A 20,842-nucleotide genomic window follows, 5' to 3' on the forward strand; every position below is an offset into this window, starting at 1 on the left:
GTAATTCTCATTGCCAGTCTCGCTCGTGAAAGAGTTCAGTGAAGAGGAATCGACAGAAGGCGACATGCTGGACTTGCCATTCTTTCGCGATGAGAAACGACCTAACATTTTACGACGTCGACGTACTTTAAGTTTCATATTTTCCACTTTGGCAATATTACCAATATCATCACTTAATTCACGGCTACTATCACTTTCTATCTCCGATTCTGATTCACTATTTAAGCGATGAGATCTATTCTCATCTAAGCTATTAGTTTCTATTTCGCTATCGCTAGTCATTAATTGTTGAAATACTTTTTCAGTAGTATTATCAACAGCTAACTGTAACGATTCTGCATCATCTGAGTCTGCAGGTTTTGCACCTCCGGGAATTCGTCTTGTTCTTTCGCTAACAGACAATGTTTTACTACGAAATGGAGTACCTGATGACAAAATCGATGATACACTTGGATATGTTTGCATTTTACTTGTAATAGGATGTGCCAATGCATTTGAAGGCAATATATGATTGAGTAACTTGGAACATAATACTATTCCGGAGTTTAATTCTAAAAATGATATATTACAGCAGGATCTATGCATTTCCACAATTATCATATACATTAATTGCGGCAAGTATAAGGTTTGAACGTCATTATCAGGATCCTATATTGACATAGAATACACAAAAATTTTGTTTGTTAGCAAATTATGGTTAACCATAAAATAAAGCGATGAGATGCTAGTAGCAATGGGAACAATCAGCTACACTAACGCTAATTTTTAATATACGTAAGATAATATCTAAACGCTCTGTTACTGAACGTACCAAGTAAATATCCTGCAGGAAGCTAACCAAGGAAAAATATTCATCGTAAAATAATGAATCATCCATTATCTTCGGTATTTGAATTGATTCGCAACTATCCTGATCGTTGGATATGCTTTCTAACGTACTATGACTAGTACAAGAATGTATTGCTCTGCCTAAGTAATCCCATAAATAGTATGGCTCAAAGGTATTAAATATTAAATTAGCGCTCTTGATAACCTCGTCTGCTAAATTGTTGCAATTTTGCAGCGTCGTACCAGACGATCGACAACGTTGTATATCAGCCAATTGCTTATTTTCATTTACTTTTAGGTATGATCTTAGTAAATTATGTACGTGATAAAGAAATCGTAAAACATCCATAAGAATATCTTCCACAACTAATGTACCTATTTGAGACTTATCAAGTAAATTTAATACAACACGAAATGATCCCAAGACGCCACTACGTTCAGCAGTAGTAATACACCCTTTGCTGCTAACTACGGAATTATAGCTGTCATGTAGCATTTCTTTGACAGCAGCTACAACGTATACTTTACTGTAGGCACTGAAATACCTGCTATTCAAAGTATCGGGATCAACGCAAGATGTGTGACCATCAGAGTCTTCATTAGAACCCATATTGCTTTTCATAATAGCTGCATTGACATTAGTGCCAAGCAACCAAGCATAAAATCTTCGATTTAAAGACATATCTCGTCTAAGTAACACACTTAATGCAGACTTTAGGATAGCAACAGCATCCTTATCAGGTAGAGTGTTTGTATGAAATAAAAAGAAGGTAATCAAAAAGTCTAATATGTTGCGTTGAACCAGAATATTATTATCATGCAATGCAAGACAGACGGCATTAACCTATAAAATAGATTTAATACGTTGGTTAGAAAGTTACCAAAACAAAAAGTTAGCATTATTCTAAAAATATTACAATGTTCGCCATAATATCAAATATACACAATAATGATCACGAAGCTGATTCTTAATAATGACTACAATAACGTACATGTTTTTTACAATAAAATGCCTCTAGTATATCTATAATTTTCAAGAATATATTTAAATAATTTAAAAATATGAATGTACGCCAAAGAAAACTTACCACAACCGATGTATCATTGCCAATGACGAACAGTTGTTCACTGGCAGGCCGTTGTCTATCAATGCAGGATGTCATATACAGTAGTGCTGGCAATCTAACGGTTGGTGTAGAAGTAATACATTGCCAAATTCCGGTAAAAAATGTCATTGCGCCGAGCTTATTACAAGATGAGTCTAATAGTTGCTTTGTTCTGTAAAGAAGCAATAAAAGAGAGAGTAAAATTGCTTCAATAAATGCATCCATATTGTGTATAAATTGTTAATATCAACAACTCTGATCCAAAGAATCAATATATGTTAGACTATACATTATATGTTGTAACTTTTCAGGTTTATAAAAGCTATGCTAGTTAGAGTGTAATACCTAGTGAAGTGTTCGGAACCTTCTTCTAAGCCGGGTAACAAGCCTAGCAAAAGACCTGATAAAGCAGGCTGTAAGGCTTTACCAAGCGGTAAATAGTAATTTTGATAGAGGTCTAATAAAACGGGCTTGACTTGCATAGCTGCATTAGCTAATAATGGAAATAAGCCAGCACTGTATATGAATAAATCTAGAGCTAAACGTTCTATTCCGATTCTTTGAAAGATGACATCATAAGTTTCTAGAGCTTTTAAATGAACACCACTAGGTAATGCAGGGTGGAGACATTGAGCCAGACGTTTACCAATGACTACGCGGCGTGGTAATTTTGTAAAAGTTGGATAGGATTGTATAGCCTATCGATAATTGAGAGAGAAAAATGATATCGTAAGACTAATTTAAGAATAATAAATAAAATATTATGAAAGATAGCATTTCGTAAAAATTATTTAAAGCAAGAAACGTGAAATTTATACGCGATTGTTTAGCAGTTTCTGGTGGTTAATTTAATCAGCAGAAGTTTGCTCTATCATATAGTATAATACATTAAGTAGCATATAAATCGAGTTATATCTCCGTCGTACAGCTAGGACACATGTGTAGAAATCAAATTCCTATAAACTAGCCAGCAACATGTAGCAGTGAGAGACAGGATTCTACGTTTAGATTGAAAATAAAACGTGCATCAACATTCCTCTTAGTCAATAAAGATTGGTGGTTTACGCCTTGGCTTAAATGGTTATAATTTGTTATTTATTTATTTATTACTGTATTAGGACGATAAGTTATATTGTACTAGAAATTGTAATTTCTAGCGATTTTTACAAGTAACGAATCTCTGTTTGTATTCGATATTGAGAATCATAATGAAGAAAATTAGGTAAGAAATATATGATGTCATGGAGATGTGTTGTCCAATAGTCAATCATTACTGCAGCAAGTAACAGTTCTCTAGATTCAACACAAAACTAATCTAATAGCCATTAGATCTCACTAGCAGTCTCAAAGTATCAGTTCCACCTTATTTCAAATAGAATTGGGTTATGTTATTACTACTTTTGTGATAAATTTAAGATACTATTGGCTAATCGACTGCTGTTATTAACGAAGGATTTTCGTCATTAAATTTATACCTAATTTAGAAAACTTTGCCTTGGACAAAACGCTACAACGAGCATTTACAAACAGCAATAGTTTAAATTGACTATCCTTGTAAATCATTAATGTTGTCCAATTTTTCCTTTTTTTATTTTAACTGTAGAAGAATGCAGATAGAACTGGGGCAGATATCACGTTTCGGGATTGTTTCACAACAATCTCATACTTTAACCATCAGGTAAATCCTTTAACTAGTGGTATATACGACGATTTGATTGCCAGGAACGATTAAAATGAATTCTGCAGTGGTAATTTCATAAACACGAACGATTTCAGTCATTCTTTAGCAAAACTGAAAGTGGGTTACGGAAATGAACTTCAATAAATACCAGATTAATGAAAGTTGATAGCCAGATATGTTACTAATTGTAGATTTGTGATATGTACACAGGCGAATCAGCTTGATTATTATAATTATTGTTGTGGTGGGCAACATCAATGGGATTGATACTTGATTTAGCCTTGTAAGTACTGCATATAAGAGGTAATGCAAAGTAATATTAAGTTTCAGTATGTAAGAGTCGAACTATTTTAGCAGCTGTATTTTAAGGGAAAAAAAAATTACACATTTGAAATGATAAGAGATGAAGTTAATATCATTTTTGGTATGTCTACAGTAGGAGAGATCGATGACTTTTATTCTCTACTCTATCCTGCAATGAAATGTAGGAATATACGAGTATTACCAGATGGTCAATCAAAGTAGTCAAGCTTATTGATGAAATGAGATGTCACTGTTGCCATCAATATTAATCTGTTTTTGCCCTTATTGAAGAGTTATTCCTTCGTTTCCATCATCACTTTCAACTGCTTTCCGTCATTGGATATTAGTAGAATCTAGTGAATTTATTCTTCAATAGTGCGTCAATATCATGATGAATATTGATTTCCATCATCCAAGATGAGACAAGTAAAAGTATTGCAAATACTGAAGTTGGTTATTATTCTATTCCAGTGTAACACAGCATTTTTAAACAACTTACCTTGATGACTTTGCCTAAAGAGGCTATTAAATCTGCCCATTCACTGGATGATTCAAAGCTCTTAAGAGCTTTATCCATAGCAGTAGCATACTGGCGATATCGGGCATTATTGAGTAATTGGTTATCTTCTTCCATGTTGGTTGGCGGTTGGATGTTGCCGTTTAAGGCTTGGAAGACACCATAAGGCGAAATGGATGACGTATTACTTGGCTACTTTCATTGATTGATAAAATAATTTGCAGTTAATCTAGAACATGATGGTAATCCTATCCAACTACAGTAGCAAACTGTCAGTGAAAGAATGACTAGTTTGACTACTACTAGTTTACAAGAGATTTTGAGGTCAATTTGGACCAATTTTTTGCACAATCTCTTTTTCAATTTTCACCGATCTCGACTATTCCTAGCCAATGAATGACGCCAAGTTACCAACATACGCGTTGTCAATTCTCAAAAAAGACCAATCCAATAGGATATCAATGTTGGTAACAAGGACGACTATACCTGTAGCTTTATTTTTTCTTTGGTCACAATCCACCAAAATTCAAATTAGATTTAATAATTGCAATAGAAGAGCGCCATTTGCGACTTTTTCACAGGTCGAAAAATTCTTCAGCCATTGCAATATTGGGACAAAGAAGACAGTGTAATGACTACGACTGACATGGAGTGTGTCGCTTGTGTGTGTGTAGATCGACACACCACGTATTTCATTGGTAGCAATAAGGCACCGTATTTTAAGGTCATGTGGTGTACACAGTACTGTATGACTGTCTTGTGTACAATACTAACTACTGTATACTGTGCCTTACTACAGTACTGTAGAGTGACGTTACTTGAAGTGTGATCCTCCTGATCGAAGTGACGACACTAGTACCACGTAACAGAGTATTGGTACGTGCACCATGCACCACGGACAATACTGCACTATGGGCGTTTTATTGGTCAAAAGCGCATTGGAGGCTTTTGGTACAAGAGTGTTGATACATGCACCATGGACAATACTGCACTATGGGCTTTTTACTGGTCAACAGCGCAATGGAGGCTTTTGGATCTTCTTTACCTTCGTACTGTACAGAACATGAAACTAGAAATCCACAAGGAAATGCTACGTCGATATCGCGTCGTATATCACTTGATCATTGGTCTCTTATGCCAATTAATATACATCAATCATGGCAGTCCATCTTATGAATGCATTATTCTACAGCACCTCTATTTGCAAAATAGAGTATACCAAAAGAGCAATTTTCCAGTATTTTCTCCAGTAGTCGTGTGTTTAACCTCTTCTGCGAGTGTAACACTTGGAACACGCAGCCATGACTGTATGACGTCATTGTTATTCCAATGCAAAAAAAACACAACCACATATCTGGCATCAAATAATGCCACCCTCTAGACTCATCTCTATCTACATCGATGATCGATAGTAGCCTACTAAAGTCATAAACCATTCAAAAAAGAATAATAAAGTGATTGCTAATATAACCCTATCTCTAATCAGTTCACCCTGAGTCGTCAAGCGTGCTGCACTTGTGTGCTTTCTTCTTAGGTTACATGGATAGAGTGATGGGTAGAAAGAGGTAAATCTGCACATCACAGGCGACGTGGTATACGTAGTCGAGTACCAACAATCTTCGTCAATGCCGCTGTAACGTGTAAAAAAAAAACCCATACATAGGCTATCATAGCACGACGACGTGTCAAAACCCCTCACATAGCCTAACATAGCACAACTTCACAAGGATGAGAAGAGAATTACTGCATTTGAATTGGACATGAAATCGACTAAACCATGTGCCTGCACAAGTGTACCTTTAGTAATTGCAATGCAAGATACTTTCACGTTGATATCTCACGCCATTCTACTACCTTCCTGGTTAAGTTTGCAACCTACCTGGCAGGCCGATAGCAATGCCTACGATATGTCTACGATAGAGAAGAAATCAATCCATGATTGAACTCCATCGTACATTGCAATGATTGATGATTAGCATAAAACAACATACTATAGTTGCGCGGTATTGAAATGCCATGTGCTGCTTTATCATGCAGAAGTACACACAAGTAGCTTGTCATATTTCATAAACATGAAGAATTATAGTGCATGAAATTTTAATACTCGCGTATCTTTCCAACAGCCATTAGCATAATAAAACAACATTATGTTCAAGGCTAATTGTAACATAAATTGTAAAATTTAAAACTATCCATATACATAAGCTATCTTACAAAATAATAAGCGAATCGTACAATTGGGCAGATAATAGTACGCATTATATGATATTTATAAAATCCATTTTATCTACTGATCTGGATCGTTAAATATAAAAGACTCGCGGGCTGCCTTTAAAGCACCACGAACGTTAGTTCGTATTGAATCAACAGCTATACAGTGCTAAAGTGTTATTTTTACTGCTTCAAAATTCCTTACCAGTAAAGGAATATTTCCAACTGTGAAATACTGTCAGAAAATCGAAAGTTGCGAATCGATCAAAATAGTATTGACGATACTCAGTACATCTTATAGACGCACCTATAAAACGTATTAAACGGTATTTTTACTTCACTGTACATCGTATTTGTAGCTACATAACGTTAGCAATTGGATATAAATTAAGACAATATTTCTTACGTTAGAAATACGTACATCCGTGAACTTAGTTTGTGCAAACAGTAAATTAAGCAGCTAATTAAATATTTAATAAATCGTCATCATCGTCCCTTTGGTATCTTCGAGTTTCACGAGAAAGTAGCCTATCTGAAGATCCATCATTTCCCTATATAAAGCATCAATACGGAACAATTTATTAGCGCGAATTTTGGTAACACAATCAGAGTAGTCATTCGATCAATGTTGGGTATCGTGTCTATCTTGCAACTTACAGGTACATAATTGTAACCATCCGGGGAAACCCGCAAGACCATTTGTTTTAATTTGCGTCTATAAATTTTTTAACGAAAAAAGATTATTATACAAACTTCACCATTTTTACACGCATCCATATGTACGAATACGGTACCTTCGTTCCCTTCTACAAATGAAGAGTAAAAATAAGGCTACCACAGCAATCGAAACAATAATAGCAGCTACGATTCCACCATCAATTCCTCCTTGTGGAGCAGGTACGCTAATCAAAAGTGGCATTGTAAATTTCTGTTTATTCTACAAAAAATGTGAGGTATAGAACTTCTATTTCTGCTTACCTTTCGCATACAGCTGACGTAGACCATTCAAAGTAATATTTACAGTCTCCCGATTCATAAAGAAATTTTGGGCTACCCTAAAAAATTGGAATAAAGATTTACTTATACGACATAATCAATAAAAGTCAGCTAACCAAATTTACTATCTCTATTGTACAGTCAACTTTTTAATTTTTCATAATGATCATTTACCAAAGAATTTTGAACAGCACAGCTAAATAAAATGATAGTTGCAACATTTTTGTTTTTATCTTTGCCACATTTTTCGTTTGTTGGTAAGTGCATTTCAATAATATCACCATCAACGTAAAACTTGCGATTTTGTGATGTATTCGGACCTCCAATCTTACGTCGGAAACCGGTGGTTTTTGTTTGGCAAACTGATCCACTCTTACACTGATTAACATTTTGAGGAGGATTTAGATTATGGCAAACATTAAGGAAGTAAATGTAATTATCTCCGTTACTTCTACTTTCTGTAGCATTCCAGTTCTGCTGCACTTTCGTTAGAACGTTAAAGTTAAATGAAGGACTAGCAGCATTTTTTCCTGATATGATACAGTTATTTTCAGACGCTTGATATCGAGTACTAGGGCAAGCAACATGAGATCTCCAAGTAAAGTGAAATGTACACTTATTTTTATCGAATCTCAAAAAACTTGGCTTTCCAATGCCAGAACCGCATGAAAACTCTATTACTACTGATGCAACATCGACGCTCGATTTTGGACAGACGCTTTTACCACCTGTGTAAGATACTAACAATTTTTTGCTATCACCACTGAGTGCTATTTTTTGCGATGATGTGAAAGCTAATTCAGTTGCTTGTGTTTCGGTAGATCCTAATTTACAAATTGCAGCATTTGAGGAACAACCAGGAGGCCCATTTACGATAGGACGACATAAATTAATCCAGTATTGGTTAAAAGATGAATCGGTAATTTTCCAGCTACCAGTTATTTGTGATAATGGGCTAACGTCATAAATTTTGCCATCCCTCTTGATCATACAATTTTGAGAAAGTATTGGACATGCAAAGTGTGTGTTCCAATCAAATTGATAGGAACACTTGTCCATTAATTTCATTAAAACCGGCTTACTATTTATCTCGTTTCTATCGCAAACAAAAAATATCGTTGATGAATAATGTCTGGTGTTATCGGATGCACACACTTCTCCATTCGTGTATTTTAGTATCAATAAGCTATTACTATACGTTAATGACCTACTAGTCGCTAAACCTAATGAGATATTTTTCGAAGGAGTATGAAGGCATACACCAGAATTTGCACAGCCAGAAGTGCTGCTAGAGGTTTGACCATTTACAGGAGAGCAAACATTCAGCTCAATGGTATTACTGCCACTCTTAATAACATAATTATTATCCGAAAGTGTGAGGTGGCTAAGGGTGAAATTAAATTTTAAAGCTGGATCGTATACGGAACAGGTACTATTGTTGCTGACAATATTATTGCAAACAACTGATGTTGCCCAATGAAATACGTATTGGCAATTATGAGGCAGTTCAGCTATGACTGGACTGCCAAGAGTTCCCTGTTGACATGAAAATACAATCTTCGCTGACAGTCTCTTGCTTGAATCTGATGGACAGCGACTGCCATTGATATAATTTAGTATTACTGTTCCATCCGATGCAATTGTGGGCTTTTGATAAGGTCTGCCAAGACTTAGCGGTGGATCTGTACCCAATTTCTTAAGGCAAATTCCAGATCCAGGCGGACAACGAACATTACTGATTGGGTTTAAAGGCCTACACAAATTGATGTAATAGCTGCCATTTTGGCCTCCGATCGTTACAGCTTCCCAGTTGTCTGTAGATTTAATCAATGGAGATAAATCTACTGAAGACCCATCAGGTTTTATAGCAACACACTCTACTTGTTGCTCGCAAGCATATTGAGTAGGCCAAGAAAAGTAATAAGTGCAATTATTTGTTTCGCTTACATAAACTGGATGACCCTTGCCTGCGTTACTTGAGCACACAAATGAAATTATTGTACTACGACGATATCTTCCTTGATGACACAAATCTCCACCAGTATAATTAAGGTATATTGCACCATCTTCATAGTACAATTGTGCATTAGCATTGCCTCCGTTAAAGTGAAACTTTTGATCATTTTTCTTCAATTGGCAATTGCCGGAAGTGTTTCCGCAACTAGACACAGAGGTTGTTCCACACACATTTAAATTGTAAACGTGGTCCCTTCCATCAGTAACATTATAGCCGCTCGAAATACTATAAAGTGGATTAAAATCAAATACAAATCCAGATAATGGATTAACAGCGGTACAGTTTCCGCTTACGCTAAGTGATAGCGCACACGCAGCTTCATGTATCCAAATGAAATTATAGTTGCATTGATTCTCTTCGGAGACAAACAGTGGCGGTCCCTACAGATTAGATATCCTATTAATCATTTCGTATCTCCTACGTAATACTGAAAGAAATTGGAGGCATGTTATAAAACTATCTGTTAGACTTACAAATTTTCCTTTTTTGCACACCATAGTTATTAGTGTACTTCTTTTTTTTGTACCATCAGGACATGCGTCTCCATCGGTGTATTCTAAATATAATGTACCACCTTTAACATAAGGACCCCTCTTATTTCTGCCTAGATTGTAAGTACTGACCAATGAAAAAATCATTAATGAATAAAAGTTATGAAAGTAAAATAGTGGAATCATTTTAAAATTTACACAAAGTTGTAACGATTACAAAGATTACTTAGAGATATGATCTCTGGTAAATCGAGTTGCAAAGTCTTACAAGATATTTTAAAAATTCGTACTTGCAAGTCTTAAAATTAATTTATTGCTTACTAACTACTACACGTGATTATCATGAAATATCTTACCTATTCTTATTTGGTGCTGTAACAGTGAGACATATTCCTGAAGATTTCTTGCAGCCGTTAACATTATTAACCGATCGACAAACATTGATTTGGAAAATCCAATTGTTCTTCATTGGACTAACAACAGTTGCAATCCAGTTTCCGGTGGTCTTAGATAGACTACTTAAATCATATTGCTTCCCCTTATCTACGTCAACATAAGCACAATCTACCAAATTACCAATTGGACAAGCAATTGATGTATTCCAATGAAACTCATGCACGCAAGATGCTTTCCCTTTTATTACTTGAGGGCCTACGCCCACACCATTTATACTTTCATCGCAAAAAAACTTTAGTATCGTGGAATCTTTAATACCGGCATGGCTAGGACAGCTACCACCGTTAGTATAGTTGAGTTGTAAGTACCCATTATTGAAAATGAGTTGTTCATTGAATGTCCCAAGCGATCGGGAAGATTGGCCTATCGATAAGGAATACAGTTACAATTTATTATCATTAAATTGTTAAACGTACAAATGCTCGCAATAATTGTCTAGATTTTAAATTAAAGGCTACGGAGAAAATTGTAAAAAAACAATTTGAACGCATACCTGTCGTTAAGCATGCGCCAGCCGTATTAGTACCACATTGATTCACTAATTTCCGACAAACATTAATGGAGTAAAAATTATTCGCAGACATTGTTATCTTGTAATCCTTCCCGCTGCTAGCAAGTGAACGCAAATCGTAACTAGCTTGCGTTAATGGATCTTCTACCTGGCAATTGTTACCAGTTAATTTCTTGACTGGACAAGCACTAGGCGTAGTCCAGGTAAAAATGTACTCACAAGAAGGAGTTTCTCTAATAAACACCAAAGATCCCTATACAAGTTTGATAGAGCATAGTATTTCATAAATGATAACGTAAACAAGATAGATACATAACAAAAATAGCAAAGTACGTGTACAATCACTAACTACCTGTGTATCTGAACATATTAATTCAACCCTGGTACTTCTTCTAAAGCGTCCATGACATATATCACCGTTGACGTAACGAACAATTAAGTTTCCATTTACTACTTCAGGATTGGAAGTCATAACTCCCATACTAAAGGCGCGATTATTCTTGGAATCAACCTGACACCCACCTAAATGAGAAATATTTGGGCAGTGCAAATTACCAATATTTACTGGTCCGCACATATTTATCTTGTATTGCAAATGGGCTTCGTCTGGGCGACCATCAACAGCGTCCCAATTACCACTTGATAAATACAAATCCGACAAATCGTAGTAATTTCCTTTAGTATCCGATGTTATACATGAAATAGGCTTAGGACCACAAGCCAGAGGCGTTGCAAAGTTAAAAATGTAATTATGGTTTGTCGTTTCTTGAACATATGATACCTTCCCAGAATTTGAGTCGAAATTCATATCACATAAAAAGTTTATGGTTGTCTTTCGATTATCTTGAACAGAATTATATTTTAAACGGATTTGATTTTGCTCATAAACCAAGGTATCGTGACCACTTGTCTGACCAATAATTATTTCTGAATCGCAAGCACTCGGATTTGGGTGTGCTAAACTGAAATAGAAGTTCAATAACGAATTATTCTTACACCTGGTTAAAATTGACAAAAAAAGAAAATCACTTGGGGAAAAATTGATTGAAATAATAGCTTACTTTGGATGAGATTTGTTGCAAGTACCACCCCAAACCTGATCACAAATATTTAACTGAAATTTATGCTGAGGAACAGTTAGATTATATCTATTGTTTGATAGTCGTAATGGAATCATGTTATACATGAAATTGGTGCTATTGTCATAAAGCGAGCAGAATAGTCCAGATGTGAAATCTTCATTAATCAAATCGATACTGTCTGCTTTACAAGCATATTTGGTAGCCCATCGGAAGAAATATGTACAATGATTTTCCTGTACAAATTGAGGACTGCCAATCTTAATTGAGTGATCGCAAATGAATGAAATCACAGTCGAACGCTTAAATCCATCGTGACAAGGTGAGCCGTCGTAATAGGTAAGGCTGAGTTTATCGTCAATGTAACTGAGAGCCATATCGTTGAAATTGCCCAATCGATGAGTTACATTGTGCTGCCCAGCAACAACTTGACATGCCGCAGTCGGTTTGGATGAATCGCCATTGGCAGAATAACCGCAGTTGGTAGATTTAACTGGCCCGCATACGTTGATTAAGTATGTATATTTCAGAGCATTCGAAGTAACAACCGTAACTTGGTAATCGGATGATTGATTCCGTAATGACAGTAAATTGAAGTAGCCATTATTAGTCTTTAGAATACAACTATGACTAATCAGATCTTCCATGGGACATGCCAATTCAGTAATCCATTCAACGTCATATCGGCATTGCGACTCATGTATCAGAGTTGGACCATTATTGTCCTATACGTTATACAGCCAATAATTAATTTAATTTAACACTGACAATGAATTCGCATAGCTTATTCATAATTGGAAAAAATTAGGGTTAGAAAATAGTATACTATAAAATTTAATTTACAAGAACTGTTATATACAAGAAAATAACGCAGATCAATTTATATTATACAAAATTTTAACCTTGCTTTTACCACATCGGAAGGAAACGTTGGTGACAATAGCTTTATTACTACATTGGCTGTAATTTTGTTTACTTTCATAAACTAGCTTGATTTGCTGATTTACAAAGGTTAGCTTAGCAGAAGGTTGACCAATGCCATCAACAATTGTAGAACCATCCTGTGAATTTTTGGACACTACACAGGCGGATGAAAGAGAACCACAATTTTGTAGCGAGGATGATTGCGTAGCCTGTATATTTCTACAGACATTTATGTATAATTTCTTCTGAGATTGGCTTTTAACAGCATAAGCACCTACAACGCATAAAAATGTTTCATTTTAATGAGCATTCTGTCAATCAAGAATATATACGAAACTTTTAAGTAAATTTTATTGACTAATTATTATAGCAATAATACACGCTAAAAGTTTTATACAAGGCTCTAGTACAATTGACTGTCCAATCATATTAAAATTTAAATTTAAATTAAATCCATTACACTTTTGGTACTAACCAAACTCTTTCATTAGTAATGATAGATCCCTCTTCCGATTTTGATCATCATAAATATAGCATGGTATTTCTGTCGAAGATGGGGAATTTAAAGAATAGCATGCGGCAGAAGTTTTCCAATTAAAATAGTAAACACAGTTGTTTTCTTCTATAAATTCAGGCGATCCCTATCACATACAACCAATTCAGAGTTATTACAATTAATAAGGAAAATAATATCGATTACCATAGAATTGAAACATAATCATTTCGGGTATAGAAATTCGTTGATGTGGTCATATTGATAGTAATAATTTCATAAAGACATACACGTCAATAAGTAGCCTACAGCTAGGAATATTACAGTTTTACACGTTTTATCGGCAACAAATACAGTCATCAATGATAGCATTTGGACTGAATGTAGAAGCTACAGGATCAGTATACTAAACCTTATTTTCATCTTTTTGCTGTAACCCACACAGTACACTAATTTATAAGAGTATTGCTATAGGGAGCACTTATCACAGTGAGTGATCATTTGTAAGAACCGATGACTTACTAGCGTCTTCCCACATGTAAAAGCGATGCTAGTATTCATATTTGCATTTCCATTCATCTCGCATTTTTGATTGCTAGAATAGACCAAGGCAAATCCAAATCGATAACCACCATTAGCTATTTGAACTGTTGGTTGATCAGTATAAGAGCCGATATTGATGGCTTTCCCTAATGTGCCTTTTCTACATATTGCAGATGATGGTGGGCAATTGGTGTTGCCCATTCCATGACCACACAGGTTGATAAAAAATGAGTGATCTTCAGAATGAGCTTGCCATAATCTAAAGTTCAAAGAAATTTCGATATTTTAGGGGTTACTTTTAATCTGCAAGTCATTGACATGAAATACAATTGATGGATTATTGGACTGCTTTTAACTTTCGTTACTCTTGTATTCCATAGGATAGAGTAAAATTGAATGCGTTACAATGTAAAAATCTACGGACAATCAAAAGCATGCAAGAACTTTTGCTATGAACGACACTTGGTAGTATGTCGGTCAATAGCAACAATTTATAAAGCATAAAACTACTAGAATAGTTCGACATTCCTAGCAATTGTATCTTGTCACCATATGGAATGAATTTAAGATATTAAAGCATTGAAGGGATAACGACTTTACTTTCGATTTGTAAGAAGTTTCTACATGCAATTGCGTTGATAGCATCAATCTTGAGATAATAACGGCATCGTATCACTAGCCCAAGTGGAAGGAACGTACAATGATGTCAAGTCGACAATATTGTATATTGTACAGTACAGTACATCAATCATTAGGGACTCGTCATTTTGTAGAAAGGAAACTACCTTACTAAGGTTCCTATCAGGTCCATGCCTAAGCGTAACTACAGTATTCTATTTAAGAGTAGGATTTGCAGCGACCACTTAGGTGACAATACGACTTACGTTGCAAAGTACAACTGCAGCAAGTAAGCTACCAACAAGATCGTATTATATAATTGTACAGCAATATCAAGTTCTAACTCGTCCATTGGCCACTTGCATTCATTGCAGTCGATTGCCCCTATACTACGCTAGTATTTAAGCATTTCAATGGATGTATTATTCCCTACAGAATTTTTACTCCACGCTAAGATCAATACAGACATCTGTATGCATAAGATATCCCCTGACTGAGCAATGAGCAATGGTGAAAGGCCTATCGGCAGGCAAGATTGAAAAGACACTACAAAAATAACAATTTCATGACTGCAATCCTACCCGCTAAGACGATCCACTTGAAATTGATGTGGTAAGCTCTTGATATTGCACTGATCAAAAGCATCTGCCAAGGAAGAGAGGGCAACGATGGAAATGAGTAAATTAAAAGCAGCTTTCTTGTCCATTTTTGCAGTTTGCCTCAACACCAATCAGTCTGGATCAAGTATTGCTATCGCAACCACCGGATGAAGGTGAAGCCGCGGACGTTATGACTGCTTGGACGAGTCTGACATCGGCATCATGATGACAATGCTGGTACAGTACAGTACAGTATGGGGAGTTTGATCTTTGTACTGTGCACTGTAGACTGTCGCCGGTACCGTACTGTACGGTATTGTACTGTACTGTACAGTAGTACAGGATACACAGCTTATTTTCCTGAGTGCCACTGAAGTTAATCCTGCTGTACAGTGTACAGTGTACAGTACGACTCGATTCAAAAGTAACAACTTGTACTGTACTGTGACGTAATGGCAATACAGTCACACGATTTCATGAGACCACGACATGACCGGAAAATGACATGCATGAGAGGCATGTGACTCGAGTCAACGCTGTCGTTAAAATTTGTCAAGCAGATCATGCAGTCTGGCCTGTTGCGGATTGCTAAACTTGCAAAATTGAAATAGTTGCAATGGAGAATGACATGTAGTTATTTTCTATTTGGGCTAATGATACTGTAGCTACAAGAGTTCTACTGATTCTACCCTGAAGCAGCAAGCGAGCAATATACAAAACAAAACAAATACTATAGTAGCGTGTAAAAATGAAGAATCAAGCGCATCACATGACATGGCCATTTCGCAAGGAAAACATAGTAGTAACAATCGATGACGTAATGTATTTTCACTTACAAGCAAGCAAAAGAATTAATTGAGGATTGTTGTGTTTCATGAGAATAGGCAATTGGTCTACATAGGAATCAGTGGCTAATGCAAGGGATGTCAGAGATTTCGAGGTTCAAACTGCTTGTGAAAAGTAATTTGGCAGTTATAAAAAATAGACGAGAACCATCTACTGAACTCTCTACAGTACACTTCATGCTGATTCTGCACGTGATGGGTATGCTTATCCATCTCACTCTGCGTTTGCCAGTGATGGGATTACAAAAAATGGCGCATTTATTTAGCTTATAGGTTGTATATAGAGTAGCATATATATATATATATTTATATATATATATGTGTTATATACTAGCTACAAACCCAATGTAACCGCGCTTTTCCCCCATAAAACGTTTCATACTGTATTGATTGCTAAAAACTTAAAATTCTACAAACTCTCCGTTTGATTGCAGATAGCACTACATAAAAATCCACTTTTATTACTTACAGTCTATGCATATATATGCAGCGATAGCAATAGGCCCCTAACAGACGAGGATATCTTCATGTAGATGACACATAATTCCAAGTCACATAGCGCTTTACTCTATATTCATGCAATAGCTCGCTCTTTATACTGCGAGTGCTTAACTGTTACCTTACTTAATCTTCCACAACATCAAGTAATTTAATATGATCTAATCCAAGTAATTCATCGGCAATTGCTCCACATTATATACGACGTACCTGTTCATATGAAACAGTTAAGGAAAGCTAAAAAATTCAATTATGCAAACAAAATCAATCCAAGCTTATGTAAAAATGTTAAGATACATATTGACATTTTTCAGGTAGCCTCTACACTTGATATCGCCTAATGGTATAATGACACCATTCTCAAGCTTAACATCTCCGCTAGGATCCAGTTCTACCGCGCCTACATCTAAAGCATACGGAATAGAATAATTGCACAGTTCTTTTAAATTCTAACCAAGGAAAAAACTATTCAGTACAGAAAAAGACAAAGGCCTACATTTAAAGCGATTAGCTTTTCCTTGCAGCTTAGGCATATCGTATTCTTGATTTGCACTAAATGATTTAAAAAACTTAGAAATAGTCAATTTCTGCAGCCGTCTCAATATCCTTTCCATTTCATTCGCTATTCATATACTAAACACATGGATTTCTTTTATCCCTATGACTATACATATCGGCATAAGAGCATAGCCTATGCTTTAATAGGCAACATATATTCTCCCCACAGCTACTTTACATAATAGTAATAATCCAGTAGAATATGTATAGGTTGCTTCACACTGTAATGCAACCTAAATCATGCAATAATTTACTTTTTCAATTTGATAAGACTACCAAAACAAATATGAATTAAATGAAGTTTTTGTATTTTAGGGTTAACTACATTCAATCTTCTTTACTTTCCAAAGCGTATCTATTAATTATATATGGGAGAAGAAAGTGTGCATTAGCGAACTCCAATTAAATCACCACTGATGGTGCAACCGACAAAAAATAATAGCTTAGACTTATGACATGCCTAATAAATAATATCCTTTCCCAAATTTAAAACCTCTTTCCTACCGTGAAAACAAAAGGAAAACCTAGCCAGCACATTTTTTTCAATTTGCCCAATTTTAACAGGAATTGGGAAAATTAGCTGACATTTAATCCGGTACCTTAGATCAATTATGTTGACTAGTTAAAATATTTAGCCTAATTAAAGTTTCATTTTTTTATAAAATGAATAACAAAAACTTGACATACAAGCTCACTAAATTTTGGTACTATCGGTCGCATATCGTGGGATAATATTCGATCATAATGAATTAAACGATTTCCATTTCATAGCAACATTCGATTTTTAGCATTGGAATATTTCTCATAATGCCTATGACTTTCATGATCTTTTATCCTAAATATCTGTGGATATCGCATTAGCTGATGCAATTCCTACTGTAATCTTTAGCACATCCATGTTAACCAGGAAATAGAAAATTTCTGTGGTTAAACCTTTTTAACAGCTAAGCTGTATACTTTGTCATATGGATGTCGGAAACTTTTGTTACCATATTTGAAAATTATATTGAATTCTTCGCTGTCATACGATACAGACTAAGCAATTTATAGAAAAAGATGTAGGAAATTAGAGGATTTATATGGCTAACAAACATACATAAAATCACACTGTTAGCCTTATCTCTGAGCCCATACTTCTATATTTATATTTAGCAATTGATACAGATCATAAAATGGATCTATTCCAATTCTTTTCGTGCGTTTGACTAGCTCGTAAGCAGTAAAAATATCCATAGCATTCTTAAAAATAGTATTGAATTATCCATATTTTTTCTATTGCTGTAATTTTGCTGTTTTAATTATAGTAATATAAGATACTGTGATAGATAGAATTGCTGATTTTGTTACTTCAATTTGTAGAAAATTTTACAGAATAGACTATCAATACACGCACATAAATTACATTCCATCATTAGCCATAACGAATTACCTCTCACGTCTTCTATAGTAGCTAATATTAAACCCCACCGCTTCTTGCTTACTGACTAAGAGCAAGCGAGTCCTGTGATACAGTCTATCTTATACATATGAGACTTTCTAAAATTACGCTATCCAATAAACTCCAATTTTTTACTTTAATTAACTCGTCATGTATTCTTCTAATTTGGGATAGAGTTCAGTCTGTACATGCAAATAGTTTAATAGCTCTGACTACATTAGAAACAACTCACAGAGAATAAATTCTAAAGTAAGTTGCATACTTTGCATACTTGACTACTCTTACGATTTTCAATAAATAATAAAGATAACATACAACTATAACTATGGAGCTAACGGCTAGAAGAAGGCTAGCAAGTTATTAGCTGTATAATAAAGGTTTACGACTTATAATTCATTACATAATTAATTACTGATCATTTATCATCACATGGATTAGCTCGTAATCACACGAAAAATAGTGCCAATAAATTCAACCTAAAGTAATTGAGAGAGGACTATTTGATGCAAATATAACAACATGATAAGCCTGCTATTAAGAAAAGTTGATGCAGAATTTACAGTTATTGAGCAAATGGGTAAGTGTATCGGAAGTTGTCTGCAAGCTTGTTACATAAATACCACATATCATCTCGTAAGTGAAAGAGTGATGCTTTTCGTCCGTTCATTTTAATTCTAAACTCTGTGTTAAATATTTGTGAGGTCTTTATTAATAACTCTAAGAGAATACAGTATATATTGCTGAATTGTTAGCTGTACACAACTAGAGGCATTACTAAACTAGAATTCTATCGTTTCTAGTAGCTGATAGTGATATTACATTGTTGACTTTCTGCTAGAATTATAAGTTACTAAGATGGAATTTTTACGCGAATTTAACTATTTTGGAACAAGAGAAAGATATTTTCAACAGCCCATGTTCTCTACAGTGTTGCACACAAGAATATTCTGTAACTGACTCAAGCTACTCACTGCTGACATTGTTAGCTAAAAAGAAATCTATATGAGCTTGTACCTATTGGTTACACTAAAAATATACTTCAGTAGGCTATATCAGAATCCTATAATATATATATGTATATATTGACAGATGGCTCATATTTCCTCCTATTAGAATCAATAACTATCACACCTATCCGATGATGGTACAATACGGTAGCCTATTTTTGACATTACTGCTACATCATATGTTGTTGAGGCTAGACTTACTTATGTTTATAGTTCATTTAGACACTTTCAGTAAAATACACTTTCTATCGTCCAAGATAGGCTTACAGTAGCATAACATGATAGAATATACATAGCCCATACATGAAGTTGTTGACATAACTAGCTAAGAGTAATCCTGGATTAATTCTTACATTATTTTGGCTCATGATTAGCTCTGGCAATGATCAAATTAGCACAATACATCAATCAGTCTTAAGGCAGTATTATAACTTGAAAATTATTTAGTTTATTTAATATTTTACTTAATGCTTTAAAATATCTATCAGATTATGTTATACTTGATCATTATTTGTGGCCTGAAATCAACGTTCAGTTATATACCTGATTTAAGATATTTTACAGCAAGTGAAAATTATTAAGATCTCAGGTTAAGTTAATTCAACTCAGTAATCAAATACAGAATCTACATTTGGCCCTGTCCGTAATTTTATGATACTTACCTCGCCAATTCGACTAGCGTAGTTACATATTATAGATATACTCGTAATTTAATTTGTTAATGCAACGACAATCAATAATTCTCTGGCAGCAGGCTTAGTTTGCTTAACGGAGTATTATAATATCTGACTTTAAAGTTAGTGTAAATGAGTGCATTAATACCGATATACCATACTTCAAATATTGAATGCACCTATTTTAAGGTAAGCATATTTAAAAGTAAGGACCATATTCTCTACAGATTAAGAAGAAACATTAAGAAATACCTTAAAAAATAATGTGAGTACAGAATTTTATTTATGCTGTATCTTAAAACATAATTTTCAGAATCGATATCGGAAAGATTGTACAGATCATATTTGATCTTTGACTTCTACAATCTATAATACACAGTAGTTCTAGTGTAGAAATTGAAATAAATTATCAGCTTAGCACCAAACTACATGGGTGTGATCTCTATTCT

At 34.8% G+C, this 20,842-nt stretch overlaps 2 protein-coding genes across 2 annotated transcripts; both read right to left on the reverse strand.

The window, feature by feature from the left end:
* Window positions 1–498: 498 nt before the first annotated feature.
* Window positions 499–4,552, reverse strand: TRIADDRAFT_31667 (uncharacterized protein; the record flags this gene model as incomplete). Its single annotated transcript, XM_002116939.1, has 5 exons — window positions 499–648; window positions 839–1,672; window positions 1,917–2,106; window positions 2,280–2,632; window positions 4,418–4,552. Coding segments are annotated over 5 exons (1,662 nt in total), but the record flags the coding sequence as incomplete, so codon positions are not given.
* A 2,558-nt stretch (window positions 4,553–7,110) lies between these two features.
* TRIADDRAFT_64307 (uncharacterized protein) lies at window positions 7,111–15,480 on the reverse strand (the record flags this gene model as incomplete). The annotated part of the gene is made up of 14 exons (XM_002116940.1): window positions 7,111–7,197; window positions 7,304–7,361; window positions 7,441–7,548; window positions 7,625–7,701; window positions 7,817–10,039; window positions 10,133–10,277; window positions 10,507–10,969; window positions 11,100–11,370; window positions 11,470–12,115; window positions 12,179–12,921; window positions 13,099–13,394; window positions 13,596–13,761; window positions 14,136–14,415; window positions 15,356–15,480. The coding sequence occupies 14 exons, from the start codon at window positions 15,478–15,480 to the stop codon at window positions 7,111–7,113; spliced, it is 5,688 nt and encodes a 1,895-aa protein (XP_002116976.1).
* Between the last annotated feature and the right edge of the window lie 5,362 nt (window positions 15,481–20,842).

Source organism: Trichoplax adhaerens, genomic scaffold (assembly GCF_000150275.1).
Source record: "Trichoplax adhaerens TRIADscaffold_19 genomic scaffold, whole genome shotgun sequence".
Taxonomy (NCBI): Eukaryota; Metazoa; Placozoa; class Uniplacotomia; order Trichoplacea; family Trichoplacidae; genus Trichoplax; species Trichoplax adhaerens.